Here is a 19805-nt window from a genome sequence, read left to right as displayed (position 1 = left end):
GAATATTGTACCTGACAGTTTCTGTAAGAAATCATTTAAAAAGTTAAAAAGCATCAAATGGATGTCAGTAGCAAATGACACAAAAAGCTGAAAGAATTTGAAAATGATGAATTTAAGAACTTAAGGGGAATTTGGGTCGTTTATTGAGGACTTAGAGTATGTTCATTTTAATCTTAACTAAATAAGTTCTTATAAGTTCTTATTACTATTTTATTAATGAAATAAGTTATTACTATTAAATAAATTATTAAATACATTAATGTTATTATTATTAATCTACACAGCCATTACTTCATTTTATTTTTAGATATGCTTCATGATTATTTCTAATAAGAATAATTTTTTTGGGGGGGTTATAATAAGATGCTTTTTATTTTACATATTTATAATTAAAAAAATGTCAAGACATATATACTAAATTCAGAAATGGGGGAAAAAATCTTTCACTGAGAAGGATTTTTAAAGTATTATGTGAGAGTTATTTTTACATCTTAACAAAAATACCAGTCTTGGTTGTTTTAATAATTTAAGCTTGTCTTCATTCAAAAAATTTAAATATTAGAGTCTTTTTAACCCTTCCAGTAAAATCAGAATTACTCATTTATCATATCTTACCGTCTTCGAGTTTTAAATCTGATTAATTAAAATTTAAATGGTTTATGCTTTCAGGAGGAAGTTAAATTTTTGTTCACCAACACCAATAGTGATCTTATTTGTTTATTATAAATTAGCATAATTAATAAACATAATAATAAAGTTCACCATAATCATTATAAAAAGTTTTGTTTAACTATCATGAGACTTGGATTGATGTTTGAAGCACAGATGGTTGTATCAGGCTTTACAGTTAAGAACAAAAGCATTCTCGAGGTTTTGCAGTCTTCTTCCTTTCGAATTTATAACTGCCAAAGTAGAAGAGGCTTCTTTGCATAAGATATGAAGATGAAAAGGAAAAAAGTGAATCCATTGGTTTCATTATTAGGGTAAGATCTCATGGCCAGTTTTGCAGCACTGCGATTGGAAATAATTTGGATCTTCTCTTTTAAACGCATATGTAGGAAAACTTAGCATAAAAACATTGAAAGAAAAAGAAATGTTATAAAGAAATTTTGCTGATAAATGAAATAAATAAATAAATAAAATACAACATTTGTCATATCTTGGAAGAATTTAAATTGTGAAAATTTCACTGGCTTCAGTGATTTTCAGTGAATTTTTCTCATTAATTTTTATTCAGTTTGAATTAATCTAAGTTCTCAGAGCATTTTAAAAATAATTGTATGTTATAATTTTGCTTTAAGTCTTTAAAAGGTACATTACTAGGTTTATTCACATAGCTGTATGCATATCAACTAGCATTTTAATAAATAAAACTTTTTTCCCCCTTCTTGGGATTTTATTTAAATGAAATTTTTTAAGAATTAGAAACTTGAATAAGATTATCTAAAAAATATTAAAGTGAAATGAAATTTATAATAATGAACTAAATACTAATGTATTGTACATCATAATGATGTTATAGTAGCTTAATAATGTGTATAGTGCAGGTATCAAGAGAATAAAGTTACTTTACAAGTCAGATTTATCAGTTTGGAGGCTTTTTGGAAGTCATATTGCTATACAATGTGAAAAATTCCAGTATCTCAAATTTTAGGTTCTGTGATAATATAACATTCTCACACTCTTTTAAACTGCAATGACTTTCATCCTGTAAATTGATCAGAAGTTGTGTGATTTTTTTCATAACTGTTTGGTAAAGCCATCCTCCTGCAATTTCTCTGAATTGTTTGCATCATTTTTTTTCTAATTATGCATAAAATGCAATAATTGAACAGAAACTCTTTATTTAATAAGCAGTCAATGCTACATCATTTGAATTATGAAAATTTAAATTTAGTTCATGGAATGTAATTGACAGTAAGAAGAGCAGTAATCTTGAAATGCTAATTTTTAAGTAGTGGTTTACCATGCATCCTTTATTAAAAATTTTCTATTACTATAAATGTAAATCTATATATTTTAAATAAAAGTTTGCATGTGAAACAAAAAATTTTAAAAATAGCACTTTTTTAAAATTTATGGTTAAGAATGCTGGAAATGGCATCCTTGTGCTTAAATATGTATTTGGTTTTAAACATGAAGTCACGTTCAGGCTAATCTTATGAAATGTAATGGTTGGATGTTGATTGCTTTAGTTCTTTAATGTATATTTCTTGAAACCAAACTTGGGTCATATATGGCCAAGATGTTGGCAACTTCTCAAGGAATTTCAGTTTTGATAAACATGCTGTTTGCATGGGTTTTTATGGTTTTCTCAATAAGTTATATGAATACAAGGTAGTTTCCTTTAGAAAATCCTGTGTGAAAGCATTTCTGCATAACCTATTTATGCTCTCTCTTTTCCAGTTAATGAGCATTTAGGCAATTTGTTATCTCAGAAGTAAATGATATTTTGTGTAGGATATTTTCTTCCATTTTGGTTTTTAGCGTCTTTATGGACTTAAATTTTTCTAGCCACAACATATATTTAGCTTTCTTCCAAAATATCATAATTTTTTACAGAAACTAATTTAATTGTGAATGAATATTTAATACTCATGTACACACCAGTGTTGTCTTTGAGCAAATCTTTGAGAGCAAATCTTTGATCCCTTTGTTGCATTATAAACTAAAGTGTGTATTATAAATATTTTCAGAGATCTAATTTTATTATTTTGGAATTTTTTTTATCTATAGATCTTATACATTAAAAAATATAGTGCAAAGTCTGACATCTGGAATCATCAGAACTTTGGATATTTCTGGATTTTAGATCTTCAGTTTAAACCTAGTAAGATGATTTGTGTAAACATGGTAACACTGGGGCTTTGTTTATCGTTTAGGTCAGAAAGAAAAGTATTAACCCCTACAGGACAGCTACAACCTTTGCAGAAATCAAAGGTGGCAAAAATTTTAGATTTTAGAGTACCATCAAGCAGCAGAATTTAGGGCGCAGAGATTGCGTCAGCCTGCAAAATACATAGTGCCAACCCTACCTTCCCTCCAGCCATTCAAGGACTGAAAGTAAGATCCTGACCAACATTAGCATAATATTAATTAGTGCATTGTTATTGGCCAAGGTATGATCCCTACCCATGAACTTTTTTGAAAGTGTCATGCAGACATTTCAGTTAATTTAGAGAAAGGTATCTTTTATGGCACACCTGTTTCCTTTTGTAGTTTGCATTCCTAGACTTTGTAGGGTGTGTGTGTGAATTTATTATTATTATTATTTTATTTATTTATTTTTGGTAAGTGGTTTAGGTTTTGGACTGTGTATTGTATAGGATTTTTACTGAAAGAAAAATATTTTTTTATTCTCTGGAAATAGGATTGATAATTGTGATTAATAAATTTTTTATTTAGGCTTTGTTTGAAGAAACAAATGGAGAATTTATTTTAAAACCAGTTACTATAAGCCCCAGAGCTCGAAGACGACGACATTTAATTGTAGATCAACAGACCACCCTATCTAGGGAAGAAATGGAAGCTAACATTGAAACAGCAAACAGACGTCTTACTAATCCATTTGTAAGATTTTATTAATTTATATTTTTTCCTAAAATGAAAATACTTATGAATTTTTAAAGTATTATTATTATTTATTTGTTTCAAATGATAGACTTATTTTTAAACTGGCAATCTTCTCAGAATTTCTGATTGCTCCACCATCAAATTGCAGAATTACTGATTTTTAAATTTTATTGCAAGTTTCTGTTCTTTAAGCTAATGAAACACTGTTGATTTTACTTTGTCAGTGTCAGCAATAGCTAACTCTCATTTATATCACATTGCTTAAAAAAATTAATTTATGTGGTCACTTTTATTTGATAGATGTAATTCAATTTTTGTTGTTTTACTATTAAAAGGAATTTATTTAATGCCTTTTATTGGTGTACTTTGCATCATGCTCTGCTATTTTTCAAAATTAATTTCATAATTAGTTAATTACTTCCATGTATGGTATCTTGTGTCACATCACAAATGATGCCATACTTCCATAGCATTATAAATAATGCCATACTTCCATAGCCATTTTTAGTTATATATAATGAGTTTTGTAATTATTATAATTTTGCAAACGGCTTGTTACTTTTCATATAATATATGTGCTGTTAAAGTAACCCAATTTTTTTATTAAAAGATTCAGTTATAGAAAAATATCTCACAGTTTGGGTTAGGTTATTTGAGTATGGCAAAACACCAACAGGCTTGCCTACCTAAGAGGAGAGATGCCTTTGTGGAGGCATACTTCCTCTTAGGACCCTTCCTTTTCTTTATCTCTCCTCTCTATCTCTCCTTTTTTCTTAAGTGAAACTGGCTCATATTCGCATAACTTAGTAAGAAAATCACGAACACCGACCATGCAAAAGTATTTCTTATTTGAGAGATTAAAAGAATATAATAATGGTATTAAATTTTTAAGTATATACATTAATTCTTTAAACAATAACAGTATGAAAAGAAGGAAATTACATTGCATTAAAACTTATATTATAAAGGAAGTTAAAATGTCACCTGCGATAAAAGACTGTAAATTAATATTAATTCATGTCCAAAAAATGCAAGTTACTTTATTTTATAAAGAATTTGAATTTAAAACTATATTTTAGCAAAATTTAACATATTGTAGAAAACTTTATAAATATAATGAAAATTATTATAAATAAAAATGCATATTTAAACCACGGTGACAAACTCTATCTGAGTATTGATTTTATTATAAATGAATATATTTCACTTTTGCAAACTGTGATTTTTAGAAATTTAAAAATTACATCTAGTTTAATTATCTAACCTAATCACATCTAATGTTATTTCGATGTATCATTTGCAAAAATGGACAATGATGGATATTAATTTCTGAAGTTGTATTCAAAAAGCACAGGAAAATTAAGCAAGGAATCTTTCACAAAAGAGTTTAAAATTTCTGTGTGATAACATGTAAATCTGGATCTTATAAAATATAGATTCGTTAAAGAGAAGTCTTTGCCACCATCAAGCATGTAAAAAGAACATTGCTAAAGGAAAATATAACTTGATGGAATTCATTTTTATTGGAATAGACCACCTATTCTTTGCTGCATTCAAACAAACAAATTTCTATTGGGCATTTGCATAAAGCAGAAAGCCAATTTCTGGAGACTGAGTCCACTATTTGAAAACTCCTGATAACTGTGCTGCCTTTTATTGTAGGTTAAGTAAATATTTCTTTTAAGGTAATAGAAAAAGTTTTATATTTTGACTATTTTTTTACTTTCACAAAAGCTTTAAACTTGTGTAGTTGAGGAATGAAATAATGTTTTGCTCGTTGAACAATATAAAATATGCCTTTTTTTCCCAACAAAATAATGTTGTGGAATTTTATTTTTATCAATACAACCAATTTCCATCTGAACTAAAATAAATGAAATTAAGTTTCAACTGTGTAGATTCTAAAATGAAAAACATAAAAGTGTTTTTATATTTATTGTGCTAAAAATAAATAAAAAGCTATTTTTTTTATTTTAAAGAAATTGTATGATCTATTTCTCTTCAATTAAAATTTTACTAACAGAATGTTTTTTTAATTCCTGTCTAGTAACTAAATAATAAAATCAATACTAATATAGATTAATGCCTTTTTTGCACTTTACAGTTTGAAACAATTTCTGATTTTAAAAAAGAAAGTCAAATGAATACTTTAAATTAAGTCCACCTGTCCAACATCAGAGATATGTCATAAGACTTTAAAATCTGAAACTGATACCATAATTGCTTCTTCTAAATATTTTATTACCTTTAAATCCATATTCATACGGTATTTACCCCGTCCCCAATTACTGTAAAGTGCCTGACTCTGGCAAAACTGGTATGACTGTGTGTTGCACAGATTCCAATTTCTTATAAGTATGCATTGTAAAATATAATATTTTCCTATTATTTAAATCAAAGTAAAAAACTGAAATAATACAGAAATGAAACTAATTTCAGATAACATAAAAATAATAACCAATCCACCTAACTAGAATAACTTTAAATATCTTATTTCAGGTTGTAGAGTCATTAGGATTTTTTAGGAGGTCGGAGAGATGAAAAATTAACAACCGCCTTCACCAGGAATCGAACCACGGACCTCTAGAATAACAGCCCAGCATGCTACCATTACACCGCGAAGGTTTACCAGGGAAGTGGGAGAAATACCTTATATACTCTCCTTCTTAAAGGGCGACTAGGGTTTTAGGGTACCTAGTCGCAAATCCTGGGTGCGGAGAATCATCATCCACAACCCTTTTAGTTTGGGCGCCACTTGTAGAGTCAATACGATTTTTTAGGAGGCTGGAGAGATGAAAAATTAACAACTGCCTTCGCTGGGAATCGAACCACGAACTTCTGGAATACTGGCCCAGTGTGCTACCGTTACACAGCGAAGGCACGCTAGGGAAGTGGGAGAAATACCTTATAAGGTAACTGGAACTTCTAAACCCTTATTGTATAAGAATGAAAACGTAATTTCATTCTTATGTTAAACGAGAAGAACAGCATGCATGCATGTATGTATCCCAAGTTACTTCATCTTTATCTCCAAACATGTTTTCCAAATCCTCACCTTTGCTCTCTAAAATCATATTGAAATATTTCCAAATGCCCAAGTTAAAAAAGTTATTCTGATTTAATTTATTTTGTCAGAAATTAGTGGATAGAAAAGAATCTTCCTTGATTTTCTCATGCCTCTACAAAGTTTATGCGTCTCTGTCATTTTTCTTGATGCTAATCTTTTCATTCTTAATATATTGTTAAAAGTAATTTTTAAATTTTGCTTTAGTTATTATATATTAGATCTTACTGCCATCATTCACATCAGTATACAAAAAGGTTTTACTCACTGTATGTGTTGATTAAAATATGGAACTTCTGAAGTTTATATAAACATCTGAGCATCTTTCAATTTACTGTATGAGCTAGAAGTAGTATTTAAGCATTTCCATGAATATTATAGCACAGCTTATATTTTCAAAAGCGAGTAATACAGATTTTCCGTAATTCACAGCTTGAGTAACAATAACTGTTTTATGAACTGGGATTATTAATTCATGCAAATTTTTATGCTTTTTCAAAATAAATTGTGAAAAACTGTATTGAATTTAAACTTTAACTGTTAATTGAGTAGCAAAATATGTTCACAAATTCAAAAATATTTAAAATAAGTGATTCACATTAATCAGCTAAGGAAACAAATTATATGACATTTTTACTTAATACATTATTTATATATATTTAAGCTGTGTAATGGGAGAAAAACATTTTATATTGCATAAAACTGTAGTTTGTTAGGGGAGAAATAATGGTGAAAGAAAATGCATGCTTTTCATTACTAAATTAAAATTTTTCTGATTTAGTTTCCAGAACCTGATCCACTGATTTTTGTACCTATAACTAATTGTTCATTCAGTATTACAGATTAAGCAACAAATTGCTAATTTGAAAAATAAGATTGGAGAAAAGAATGTGTTGATTTACAAAAGGTTTTTATTCAAAACAAAACTCTGCTGTACAAGAAAATGTTCAGTTAGGTAAATGTCCTATTAATATAGTCCTAAAATGGCTTTCCTTTCACCTAATTGTCAAATCTAATAATTCAGTTCTTTGTCCGAAAAAAAAAAAGCAATTAAGGAAGAGAGAAATGGAGGAAAAAATAGTTTAAAGGCTAAACAGTTAAATAAAGTTGCAAGTCAAATAGAATTTTTTCTTAAGCATTTCTTTTTAGGGGGGAAAACAGTTGTTAAATTAAGAAATATAGTTAAGTTTTTAATAAGCTGTAATAAGAACTCAGATTTTTAATATAATTTAGAAATTTTATGAAAATAAGAAATATCTTTGAATATTAAATTCTAAAGAAAAAAAAACAGGGTAGGTGGCAGTTTTGTTTCTGGACAGATGATACCCAAAAGTATTTGCAATGTTATGTGCTTAGAAAATGACCATACAATCCCTTTTGGATCATATATATTCTGCATTTGCAGGTACTTTATGTTTTATGCAGATATCTCATAACTCATAAATGGATTACAGTTATATAAAGGGATACAGTCTTAATACGATGAGAAAATTTCACGCGATTGTACTGAATACTTTTAGTAATTTAAAAATTTCAAATATTATGGAAATATTTTTTACCTTGAAGAGTATAACTTCTTATTAGATAAATAAAACATTGTTGTAGTTATCTGTTTTACTGAAAGAACTCTCTAAAATAGGAGTACTACAACTTTACACTGGTCATTTAAAAAGTAACCCAATCTTGCATGACATTCATTCACATCTTTAGTGACATTACATTCATTCGACTGTATTATGTTACATTCATATCACTTGATGATGTTATATGAAAGTCACAATGTAAAATTAAACTAATGTCGTAGCGCGTCTTCACAACAACATCACAATGTAAGTTTACAATGTTGTAGCTTGACTATGCATAAGTGTCACAATGTGACTTCACAACAATGTCACATTGTGGCTTCAAGTTAATGCCACAATACAACAATATATAAACATCAGAGTGGGACATCACAAGAGCATCGCAATGTGATGTCACAAAAAGCACATGTTAAGCATACCTACAATGTTGCTGTGATATTCAAATGGTCACAGTGTAGCATGTTTGCAATGTCAGTGATGTTGCGGTGCTTTGGGGAACTGTTGTTTACTGCTGCTTCTTAGGCATCAAATTGTAGACCTCTTTAGTGTTGAGTCTGCTTTCTATGTTCAATCGTCTTCAAAACAGTTAAGTGCATCCATTTTTTTAAAGCTTTTCACTATTATGCTTTATCATTCATAGTCTATGCACCCAAAATCCATGAGTAAATCATTTAGTAAAATGAAAACATTACTGCATGAATGAATCCAATTTAAAATTTACTGAGCTTGCTTTCTAAGCACCTTGAGGAAGGGGAAAATTATGCGAGCATTTAAGACATTTTTAGAATAATACCAAAAGAGTAAGGGGGTGGAATGTGCGAGTAAATATGGTAGTCAAAGTACAATCAATCATAAATAATAAATTTTTTGCAGCGGCCTATTTACTATATGCAGGATGCCCAAAAGCATAGTAGTTTCTTAATAATATGTGTGTGTATGTATATATACATACATACATAATATAGTTACATATGTATATGTATATACCTACACAAACATGTATAATTGTTAATAGTTTTTTTAAATATATGTTACCAGCAAAGTTTGAAATCCAGCATTGCATATAATGCCTAAAAGTAGCCAGCATTGTATGAAATGATTCATATTTCATCCTATGCATTCTATAGAATGCCAAATGAGAAACCGGCAAGGTATGACATACATCTCCGATTTGTATATAAATATGGAGAAGCAGCTGGAAAAAGTAATAGAAAGCATCCAAACAATGGAAAAAGGTGAAACTAATTAGATTATGCAAGAAAAAGAGCCTGTTTGAAAAAACATGGACGAGATTATAGTTAATAGTGGATTAAACCAACATGATGATGACATGCTTACTAAAGAGATTTCCGATTTTGATACCCATTATCTGTGTCTAAAGGAAATAAGTTATGCACTTGCATGCAAAAAGTACTGTATAAAAATTCATACCTTCTGTGGCCATGCTAATAAAGATGATGAAATGGATATTTTGTGCACCCTTTGTTTGGAAACTGAAAATGCTATTGCAGGTAAAATAAAATTATAAAATCATTATGGAAATACAAGTCATCAAAATGAATTCGGGAAAAAAAATTCTCACTGCTTCTTTGGTAAGCCAGTGTGCGAGTTCCTGCTCCTGATGTCGACAAAGAGTGAGATGATTCGTGCTATATGTTGACAGTTGTAATGAGTATGACAGAGGATGGTTTTTACCAACTTGGAATCTCTGAAGGAATTATAAAACAAATATATGAGAGATCACAATTTACTTTATGCCTTCAGAACTTGCTTAGAATTGAAGATATTCCTGACCACAAAATTTCTTTCTGGTTAGTTGCAGTTGTTCAATCTAGTGGAAGTGGCCAAGGATTGGTTAAATGTACGTATAAAAAAAGTGCCAAAATATGAAATGTAATTCAAAGTGTCATTCAAGCCTACCATGTTGCAACAAGTAGGTTAACTTTAATCTCTTATTTTTTATACGAAAATTTTGTTTCCCTTCATAAGAAAGGCATAAATTTGTTTTTTTACAGCTTCATTTTTTCTTACATATTTTGAATAAATTTTTTCTAATGGCATTCTCATTATTTTCAGAATAACATTTGTATTTTTTAGGAATACACATCATATATATAATAGCCTTATCAGGACCTTTTTTTATATTTTGCCTAAATAGCATTTGTCATTCTATAGAATGCCTAGGTATTATATGCAATGTCTAGGGAAAGTATGTTATAATTCTCATACTTCATATTTTGCCTGAAGATGTCTAGCATTCTATGCAATGCCTAGGCATTATATAGAATGCCAGCATTTCATACTTTACTGGTAACATATATATATATATATAGAGAGAGAGAGAGAAGGAAGGATTGTAATGATTAGGAATTCAGGCAGTTCAAGTTGGACTATTAATATAAAAGCAATGCAACTATATAATATAATATAAATTTAAATATAAATATATGAGTTAGTGTTATAAATATGGTTGCTGTTATGTGACTAGTCATGTTATAATAAACAGACATGCAGTTTGTATTTTAATTGCATGGTAAGAATCATAATTGTTTCCTTGTAATTAAACTGAGTAATTTTATTCATTCAGAATTTTCCTAATGTAATTATTGACAATTTTTTTTTTCAATAATTTACTTGAAATTTACTTTTTGTAACAGCAATATGCTTCACTTCAAGAACCTGTGGAAGCTATGTTTAGAAGATTTGGATCTCGTAAGTTGTTTATTTTTTGTGACTTCCCTAAAGTTGAATATTATGCCCTATTTTATGCTGGCAAATTTTGTTCGTGTGGTATATTTTTTACTGTGTTACTATATGTATATATCAGTCATTCAACAGAAATATTTTATTAACTTCTTTGAAAAAAAAAGTCTTGATTTTTGTTTTTAGGAGGGGGAATTATTTATTAGTAATATCTATTATATCACTTTGAACCAAAAATATCAATAATTTGTTGTTTGCTTCTGCATTTTTATTAATTTTAAAGAGTATTATTCACTTAAAACGATTTTGCTTATGTTTTGCTCTTTCATATCATTCTGTTCAGTCTCTTTCTTCAAATGTAATGAAAAATCTTTAGCAGCATAAAAAATTCATTTTGTTTGAATTGCATACTTTCTAATGAAGTGTAAAAACTGAAATCATATTTTGTTTTCGGTATGTTGATTGCAACCAAAAAATTTCTTCTCCCCCCTTTTTTTAATTAGTTGGGAGAAATATTTTAGAAATTTTTTAGGGGAGGTGAAGAGAATATAACACAACAAATTAATTAAATATTTTCGATGCTGATTTGCAGATCATTGATAAAAGGATAGAAAAATCATTGTGTGCTTGATAATAAAAAATGGAAAGACTTGCATGTTTACATATGGTATTGAAAGCATATCCTGTTTCCCTTCAAGTATATATTCACATGTTGGATCTTGCTCCTGAACACTCATGCTAGAGTAATATCTTGATGCTTGAAAAGTATGAAACATACTGAAAAATTCCTGATTTATGTTCTTGCATAGCAGGGCCATTATCAGTACAAACAGAACCAATAATTTGGATATCTAACTCATATTTTGCAGTCCTTCAACATGTTAGAAGACATCTTTTTTGTGGTTTTTTTCATGTCTTCACAGAACAGAAAATCTTCCATTATGGCAACATCATAGAGACACCTCACCAATGCAGTGAATTGACCTTATGTTAGCAGTATCAGTTGTTTCATCCAGCTGGAGATAGATTTTTAAGGAACTAGCTCCAATAACAGCTACAACTTGATCCCAAATGTCTGAGCTCAAATCACTGATTTGGCTGTGAATAACATTAATTTAAGTTTGTTTGAATCTCCCTTTCCTAGAACAATTGTTGTTATTTCTAAAGCACATGATTTTATCAACTCTTCTGCAACTGTGGAACTTCTTGCATTTGGCTTCTTTATATACCACATTGTATGAAGCCAACGGGGGGTGGTTTTTTGTTGGTATAATACCTAATTTTGGAGGGTTTGCCCGAGAGTCAAATCGGCTTTCAAATTTAGCTTTCAATTTTTCAATATTATGGCCTGCAAGCCATCATGCCAGTTCTTGAAATTGTCACAATATAAAAAGAATTCAAGTCAATTTGGAATTCTTTTAAAATGACATTGTCATGCAGCATGAAAACCTCCTAGTATGGCAGCTGTGCTAGTGTTGTACTTCATCCTAAAGGTTTGTGTCTCACTACAAAAAGGGCTTGGATTTGTATTGTATAGAATCAAAGCGGGCACATGATCAACCCTGGCATAGATCAATGCAATTGAAATTTTATTTAATGATCATGTAATAATGGTGCATAGGATCGATACTGCTTGGAATCAACACCAACATAGGACTGATGGAAGTGTACTGTTGATATTGGCATAGAATATAAAGCTTATATTCAGAAGGGTTGCACAATTAAGAGAAAGAACTTGATTTAATTATTATTTGCTTAACCCCTTCGAGCCGGGTAGCGAAAACGCGCGCTTATTGCTGAGGCTGGCAGTGTCTTACGCAAGCGTCTCTCCAGAGCCGGGGGCTTTTTTGCTACTAAGCCTAAATCCATGAAATTTCCGAAGTATCAACGCATTGTTTAATAATTCTCTATAGAGTATTTAAACGGCTTATGCTTTATAAATATTTTTATATATATACTTTAATTACCTTATTTCTTGTTTAAATGCATATTTTACACATTTTATTTTAATTACTCACCATTTTATGAATTTTAACATTATACATCTGAAAACTAAATATATTACTTAAAATTCTCTTTTCGTATGAAAAATTTGAAAACAGGGATCTACACACAGTCCTACGTTACATTCCTTGCACTCGTAATAACTCATTTGCTGTTTTGGACCATTTTTCCGGGAATGTGAACAAACGAAGCATCGTCATCTCATTTTCTTATCAGTCTCTTCTGAACAAAGTTTTGGAAAATGTCTTTCAGTTAATCTTTCAGAATCAATATCAGAATATCAGAATTTCAGAATCAATATCTGAAATATTTTGTATCATTTCTGCTATTTCATGCTCTGTTAAACATTTTCGACGCTTCGACATTGCAACGGTAAAAACAAAGAATTCACGTCTAACAAGATCTAATTATTTTCTAAAAACTGAACTGCAAACCGAAATACCCAATGCTTTAGAGCAAATAAAACTTCTCTACTTACAGTAAACAACTACCACGTGCGAATAAAGTGCGATTTGAAGGGATGTCATAAATCACGCCATTCGGAAACATTTATTTCCCTGTTTGTTTATGTAATCAAAAACACGTGTATGTGAGTCATGCTTCTCTCATTTCGAGTAGAAGGTCTAATTTACATGTATCTGAAACCATATGGGTATACAGTGCCATCTTGTGGCAGAAATTATAGTTTGAAAAACGTTCCAAAGTACTGGCACAAATACGTGACAGTCGGTAGAGAACGGAACAATTCTCTGGCACGCCTGCGTGTCGGCCGGTAGGTAAGTGTGTTCGTTGCTGGCACGTATACGTGACAGTCGGCGCGAAGGGGTTAAATACTTACATAAGATCATCAGTGGCATAGAAATGAAGTCATTTTTGTAGCTGTTTTTCCTATGCCACATTCTAAATAAAAGTACTCATAAAACACGATTGTTACATAAAAGAAAAATGAAATGGGTACATCCAGATTTGGAATAAGTAATTAAAATTGTTTTCTATCCTCTCACCCCCTCAAATGACCTTTACTTTTGAAATGTGTTATTTATGAAAAATTTTATACAGGTAATAGTCATATGACTTTCTGTATTTTATATGTATTTTTCGGATTTATTCCTTCAGTAAAGCTGAAACTCTGCATTCATTTTGTTCAAATAATATTTGTGATAAATGTTTGAATGTAAGATGTAAAAGTTATGATTTTTATAAAAGGTACAGCAGCAAGAGGGAGAAAAAATTTTTGGTGCCAACCCAAAACTCTGCAGGAACCTGATGATCCAGCACCTTTTGGAAATTTAATGGAAGAACTCGAAGTTCTAGGTTAGTTGTTGTATTACAAGTTTGTAAAATAATAATTATTGTATTATGCAGTTATTTGAACAGGGTGGGTCAGAGAATACACTCATGTGCAAAATTAAAAGAATTTATGAAATATGTTTATTTTTCCAAAACGTATTGAACCAAAGGTATTAATTACGCTATAGAAGAATTATGCAAATATTCGGAGTTGAATACTTTAGTATACCTGTGTTTGTCTGCGAAGCTGCGATTGTGAGGGAATATAAGCACACAATGTGTTTTTATTAATTTTTGTGTTTGTGCTCATTCATGATATTTGCTGCGTTTCTGTGTGTATTGCTGTGTTTGTGTGGGACTTGGGTAAATTTTATAAGGTATCAGGTAAAATGAGTAGCCACGAGTGTATGAATGGTGGAATGAGATGGAGAATTTTCGGTAGATTGGAAGCAGGCCAATTACAAATTGCAATATGTTATAGAGCTCAGTGTAAAGCCCAGTATGAACTGCAATTTCTGGAAACAGTTTCAGTACACTGTATCTATATCGAGAAGACCTGGATAAGGTTGACCAAGATCTATAAGAATGTATGAGGATCGTAATTTGGCACTTTCAATGCATCCAGACAGGACTGCTACAGCATCCACAGCTCTCACAGAAGCTATATGCTGCTACTGGAACCCAAGCTTCATGATCAACAGTTGTCAAAAGCATCACGAGATATGGCTGTATGCTAGACAACCCTGTTTGCGTACCACTCACTGCAATACACAAGAGAGTGCATTTAGCATGCTGCAGATAACATGTGCCTTTTACAGATGAGTCGAGTTTCAGCCTGGACACTGATTAGCAGCATACCCATATACGAAGAGAGCTTGGAACAGAATGCTACCCCTCCCTCATCAAGGAAAACATTATGGTGGTGGAAGTTTAATGGGTTGAGCAGGCATTAGTTGGATGACTGTGCAGCCTTGCATGTATTTGACTAAACAGGGTTCGTAGCGGTCCTTATAAGTGCTTATAAGTCCTTATATTTGAAAATAAAATATAAAGGCCCTTATAGGTGCTTACTTTTTCTTTAAAGCCCTTATTTTTTTGTTTTTAGTGCTTATTTTTTGCTTTTACTGCTTTTTTTTTTTTTTTTTTAATGAACGCGCTGTTTTTCCCGGTACCAAAGCCGAAGATAAATAAACAACTTTTCTTCCTAATATAGAATGTCAGATGGTGAATCATACTCCCGGAAGTAGCTTTTCCCCTTGCTCTGCATTAACATAACCTTTGGTGTGCACAAAGAGTACAGACAGGTGCCCATCGTTCTATTGGTCAAAGAAATGCGAAAACAGTAGAAAATTCCGGTATGTTCGGCATTCTTTTCCTCCCACCCAAATACTACACACGTTTGAATTTCTATCAAGATCTTAATAATTTGCATTCTCGGTCTGCTTGGTCAGTTCATATTCGTGTTTATTATGATCGTTATGCTTATATTATGAGCATATGTATGAATGTTTATAATAACGTAGTTGCAGTAACTGCTGAAGTATAGTAAACTTTCAAAAATGGTTGTGTTTTAGCACAGATTAGCTTTCTAAGGAATAATATTCGGAATGGCTTATGTAAAGGGAAAGTAATTGAGTAGTCAAAATAATTTTGTTTTTTTGGCCAATACATTATACAGTACAAAGATTGAGAGGTTCTACCCTTTCTCCGCAAAATCTCGAATATTGAAACTGTTACAGTTCGCTGCAAAACAAGCAACGGACTTTTTTTTTTTTTTTTTTTCTGGTCACTTTCCAATCTGGATTGAATAGGACTAAAAGTTCTGCGGTCTACCAACCCAAGCGAAGAATGATTCTATTCTGGAAATTTAACGCCGTCTGTTGAAAATTAGAATGAAAAACACCCCAATTATTTAGTTCTTTATTCTCCCAATACCGGCAGCTGTTGATTCTGATTGTGTAATATCACGTAGGGAAGAATTGCACAATAACACTTGCGATATTTTGCAGAGATAATTAATTTTGATGTTCTGTCCGAGATTTATTTATGAACACTTAAAAGAGTTTTACTGTGCTTGCTAAGCAGAATATTTTTCAGTTCCGTTGGTTTATTTTTATATGATGCGCATATCGAAATGTCAAAAGCATTTATTTAGCGGAAAAATTTAACGAGCGGCTACAGTCTACACCCCCCCCCCTCTGCTCCTCTTTTCAAGTTACGCTCGACTCTCCGAATATTCGCCAATTTCCAAGTATGCGGGTTAGTTAAGCTTTTATAGTTAAAGGATAACTGCATGAAGCAAATTTCTGTCTTCTGATTTCAGAAATGTTCCTCTTTTTTACTTAAATTTCTTTGCTTACAATATCTGTTAAGGGAAAACTGATATACAATGAAAATTTAGAAAATGTTCAGAATTTAGATTTAAATTTTTTAAATATCAATATGAGTGGAAAAATAAATTGTATTTATTATTAGGTTCCAAGTGAATACAATAAATATGCCTTATTATTATTTATTTTGTCTATTTTGAACTGAAATTTAATCATTAAATCTTGTAATATGGTTTAGTTCTGCATAGTTTTTTTCCCTCTCATTGTAAACTAGTTCTGTAAATTGAACTGTTATTTAAAATAAATAAATAATAATAATAAAAAAAAAAAAAAGAGTAATTATTTTCCATGGTTGAGGTAATGCTTATTCTCTCTTAATAAATACCGCATTTCTCATATTTTAAATTACAAGTCTAATTTTTAAGGTTATGCATAATGTAATTAGACAGGTGCTTATATTTTTCTTAAAATGTGCTCGAAAAGTGCTTATAGGTGCTTATTTTTTTAACTAAAATGTGGCTATGAACCCTGCTAAAGCATTCTGACTGCTGTGACACATAGAGAGGAGATTTTAGAGTCCCATGTTTGACTCTTCAGGAGTGCAATTGTTCCTGGGTCCTGTTAATGGATGACAGTTCTCGTTCACATAGGGCTCAGCTGTTTGATGATTACCTGAGAAGTGAGGATATTCGCTGCATAAATTGGCCAGCCAGATCTCTTTACCTTAACCCATTAGAGCATGTCTGAAACAATCTTGGCAGGCCAATTTCATTGTGCTATCCCCATCTGAGAACCATTCCCGAGTTGCAAATTGCCTTGCAGCAGAAAGGGATCAATTGCCACAGTGTTTCCTAAACTGCCACCTGTTCAGTATGCCATCATACTACGAGACTCGTCTAGCTGTGGGAGGATATTGTATCTCTTACAAGACTCATTTTCAATTCAGTATCATAATGTGGATTTGGGGCATTCCCTGCAATGGAAGCGTGACTGATAATCATGTGTACATAAAATGATTCTTAAGTGGTACTTTTTTTTTAAAATCTAATGGCGGACACTTTCCTATTTGACAGTGGGCCACTTCTAAGAGCAGAAGTGGTGACCATTTTATAGTGAAGGCCCCTAACAGATGGTCACCGTTGCCTCCTATGAAGGACAGACTTCTGTGTTATAAATATATATTTGTACCAAATTTCACTAAAATCTGTCTGTTAGTTTCTCAGAAATTCAACATAATGGGCAAATTCTTTTAATTTTGCACGAGTGTAATTCAGGTAATTCATTTCCACTTGTATGGCACATTTTTGAGTCTAAATATTGAAATAGATTGACCAAAAAAGCGAATCTAGAAAATGAGAGGCAGAGTAAAATACTTGAATAGTGATTACAAGAAAATCATAAAGGTCCAAGCATTAAATTGTTGAGTACTAGAGGAAGAATTAATGGAAGATTAAAAAAAAATTCAATCACTACCTGTATGTCCCATTTCTCAAACAGTAGAACTCCAGATATATTTTAATGAATTTAGATAATGAATGTTTGGGTTATCAAGCTGTAGTCTATGAATTACTGTAGATTTGAATATAAGTTTTGTGAGTAATTTTTAAAGTTACAATATTTGGTTTCATCATTTAATTACATTAGGGAAACTATCTAAAAATGTTTTGCAGATTAATGGTAAAAAACAAGATCACAAATCACGTGAAAGGGATCATCAAGCTCTTGCTTCTTTAGTAGATATAGTAACTGTTTATCTGAGTATAAACAGTTACTATATCTACTAAAGAAGCAAAGCTTTTCTGTTTATCTGAGTATAAACATCAAGTAAGACCGCTCACATGATACATTTGAGTGATAATCTCATTGTACTTATTTAATTATGAATGGCATTCTATGAGGAGAGTAATGATAATTATTCAGGCCACACTTGAATGAAAAATATATTTTGTACCTGCTTGTAGAAAATTATGATATAATTTTAGGATTGGGAAAAAAGTATATAAATTTTATATATAAATCAACGTGAAGTAAAATTTCAGGTTAGTAAAATATTCATTCCATAAGCCTTCATTATTTAGAAAAGTTTTGTACTTGAACTAGTTTATTTTCAGACCTGTGCATAATAAATATTTTCAAGAAACCAAGTTTGAATTTAACTACCAAGAAAGAGCCATTAATTGTCAAAATAAACATCTGTTATTTTTATAGCTGCTTTCTATATTTGTTCACAATAATTTTGTTAATAGTAAGCATGAAAAAATAACCTCAGCTAATTCATACTTGAATATCTCAGTTAGCAAATCTTCTGTGTGAATTGGTAGGGGGCAGTTTACAAATTGGAAATATTACTCGATAGGGACCATTTTTTTTAATTACCCAGAACCCTACTATTCATAATATTGAAGCTCTTTTTGTAAGGTTTTCTACCTTTGTTTTTAAAAATTTTGTAATTGGAACTGCAATTCTCTGGTAAATAATAATTAAAAAGAGGGAGAGAGAGATTTTGCCTTTTTTCACGACATCTTGTATAACTAAATTTATACAATTATATAGCTATTCTGTTATTATAAAATAGGATGTGTGTAATTTTTAACTGAGGTTCATAAAAATCAGCCTATGAAATTCAAGAGAACTTTTCAAAATTAAATAAGGCTACCTAACCCTTAGCTTCAAAGCCTCATGTGGCTTGTGCGACCTTTTGATATGGCTTGCATTGCACATCTGGTCCTTTCTGCCTTGCGAAGTCAAGAGCCAAAAAAAAAAAAAAAAGTTGAATTTCAGTTAGCCACTCAGTCAAAAGTGCAGCTGACTTAAAACCGCCTGTAGGTAGATCTTCTCTAGTGAGCTTTGAGCTGACATGCTATTTTTTACTAGATGTTGTGTGAAAACATTTCTGTCAAATTGCCGTATGTCATCACCGACATCATGTTAGGTTGCTTCAAATTAAACTGAATCCTGTGTTTTTGTTCACATCCTTGTTCCAAGAATCTATGTTTAACGAATCTGCAAATGAAATGAAGGTTACTATGTTTGTATCATTTAAAGCTGCATATATACTTACAGTTTACAAAAAACCCTTTGAGGATGGCAATATAATTAAAGAAGCAGTGCTTGCTGCATCAGAGATTTTTTTTTTTTTTTTCCTTTTTTTTTTTCAAAGAAGCTAAACATTAGAATGAAATTATGTCAGCTCTCTGAGATGTCCGATTATCCAGAAATTCCATCACTCATAGAATAGATGTTATGTCTGAAAATGCC

The 19805-nt window shown here is 30.9% G+C and overlaps 1 protein-coding gene across 3 annotated transcripts in view; it reads left to right on the top strand.

The window, feature by feature from the left end:
* LOC118198144 (uncharacterized) overlaps positions 1-19805 on the top strand; it is a 98026-nt gene that overhangs the window by 44179 nt on the left and 34042 nt on the right. For all 3 annotated transcript variants that reach the window (XM_035369747.2, XM_035369746.2, XM_085823686.1), the window contains 3 exons: positions 3406-3570; positions 10878-10932; positions 14134-14241. In XM_035369747.2, the coding sequence (XP_035225638.1) occupies positions 3406-3570; positions 10878-10932; positions 14134-14241 (328 nt within the window). The remainder of the gene's footprint in view (positions 1-3405; positions 3571-10877; positions 10933-14133; positions 14242-19805) is intronic.

Source organism: Stegodyphus dumicola, chromosome 1 (assembly GCF_044657685.1).
Source record: "Stegodyphus dumicola isolate Sdum_Otavi_A_Nest chromosome 1, ASM4465768v1".
NCBI classification, from domain to species: Eukaryota; Metazoa; Arthropoda; class Arachnida; order Araneae; family Eresidae; genus Stegodyphus; species Stegodyphus dumicola.
Note: the sequence above shows the minus strand (reverse complement) of the source record. Positions and strands in the feature narration are given on the sequence as shown.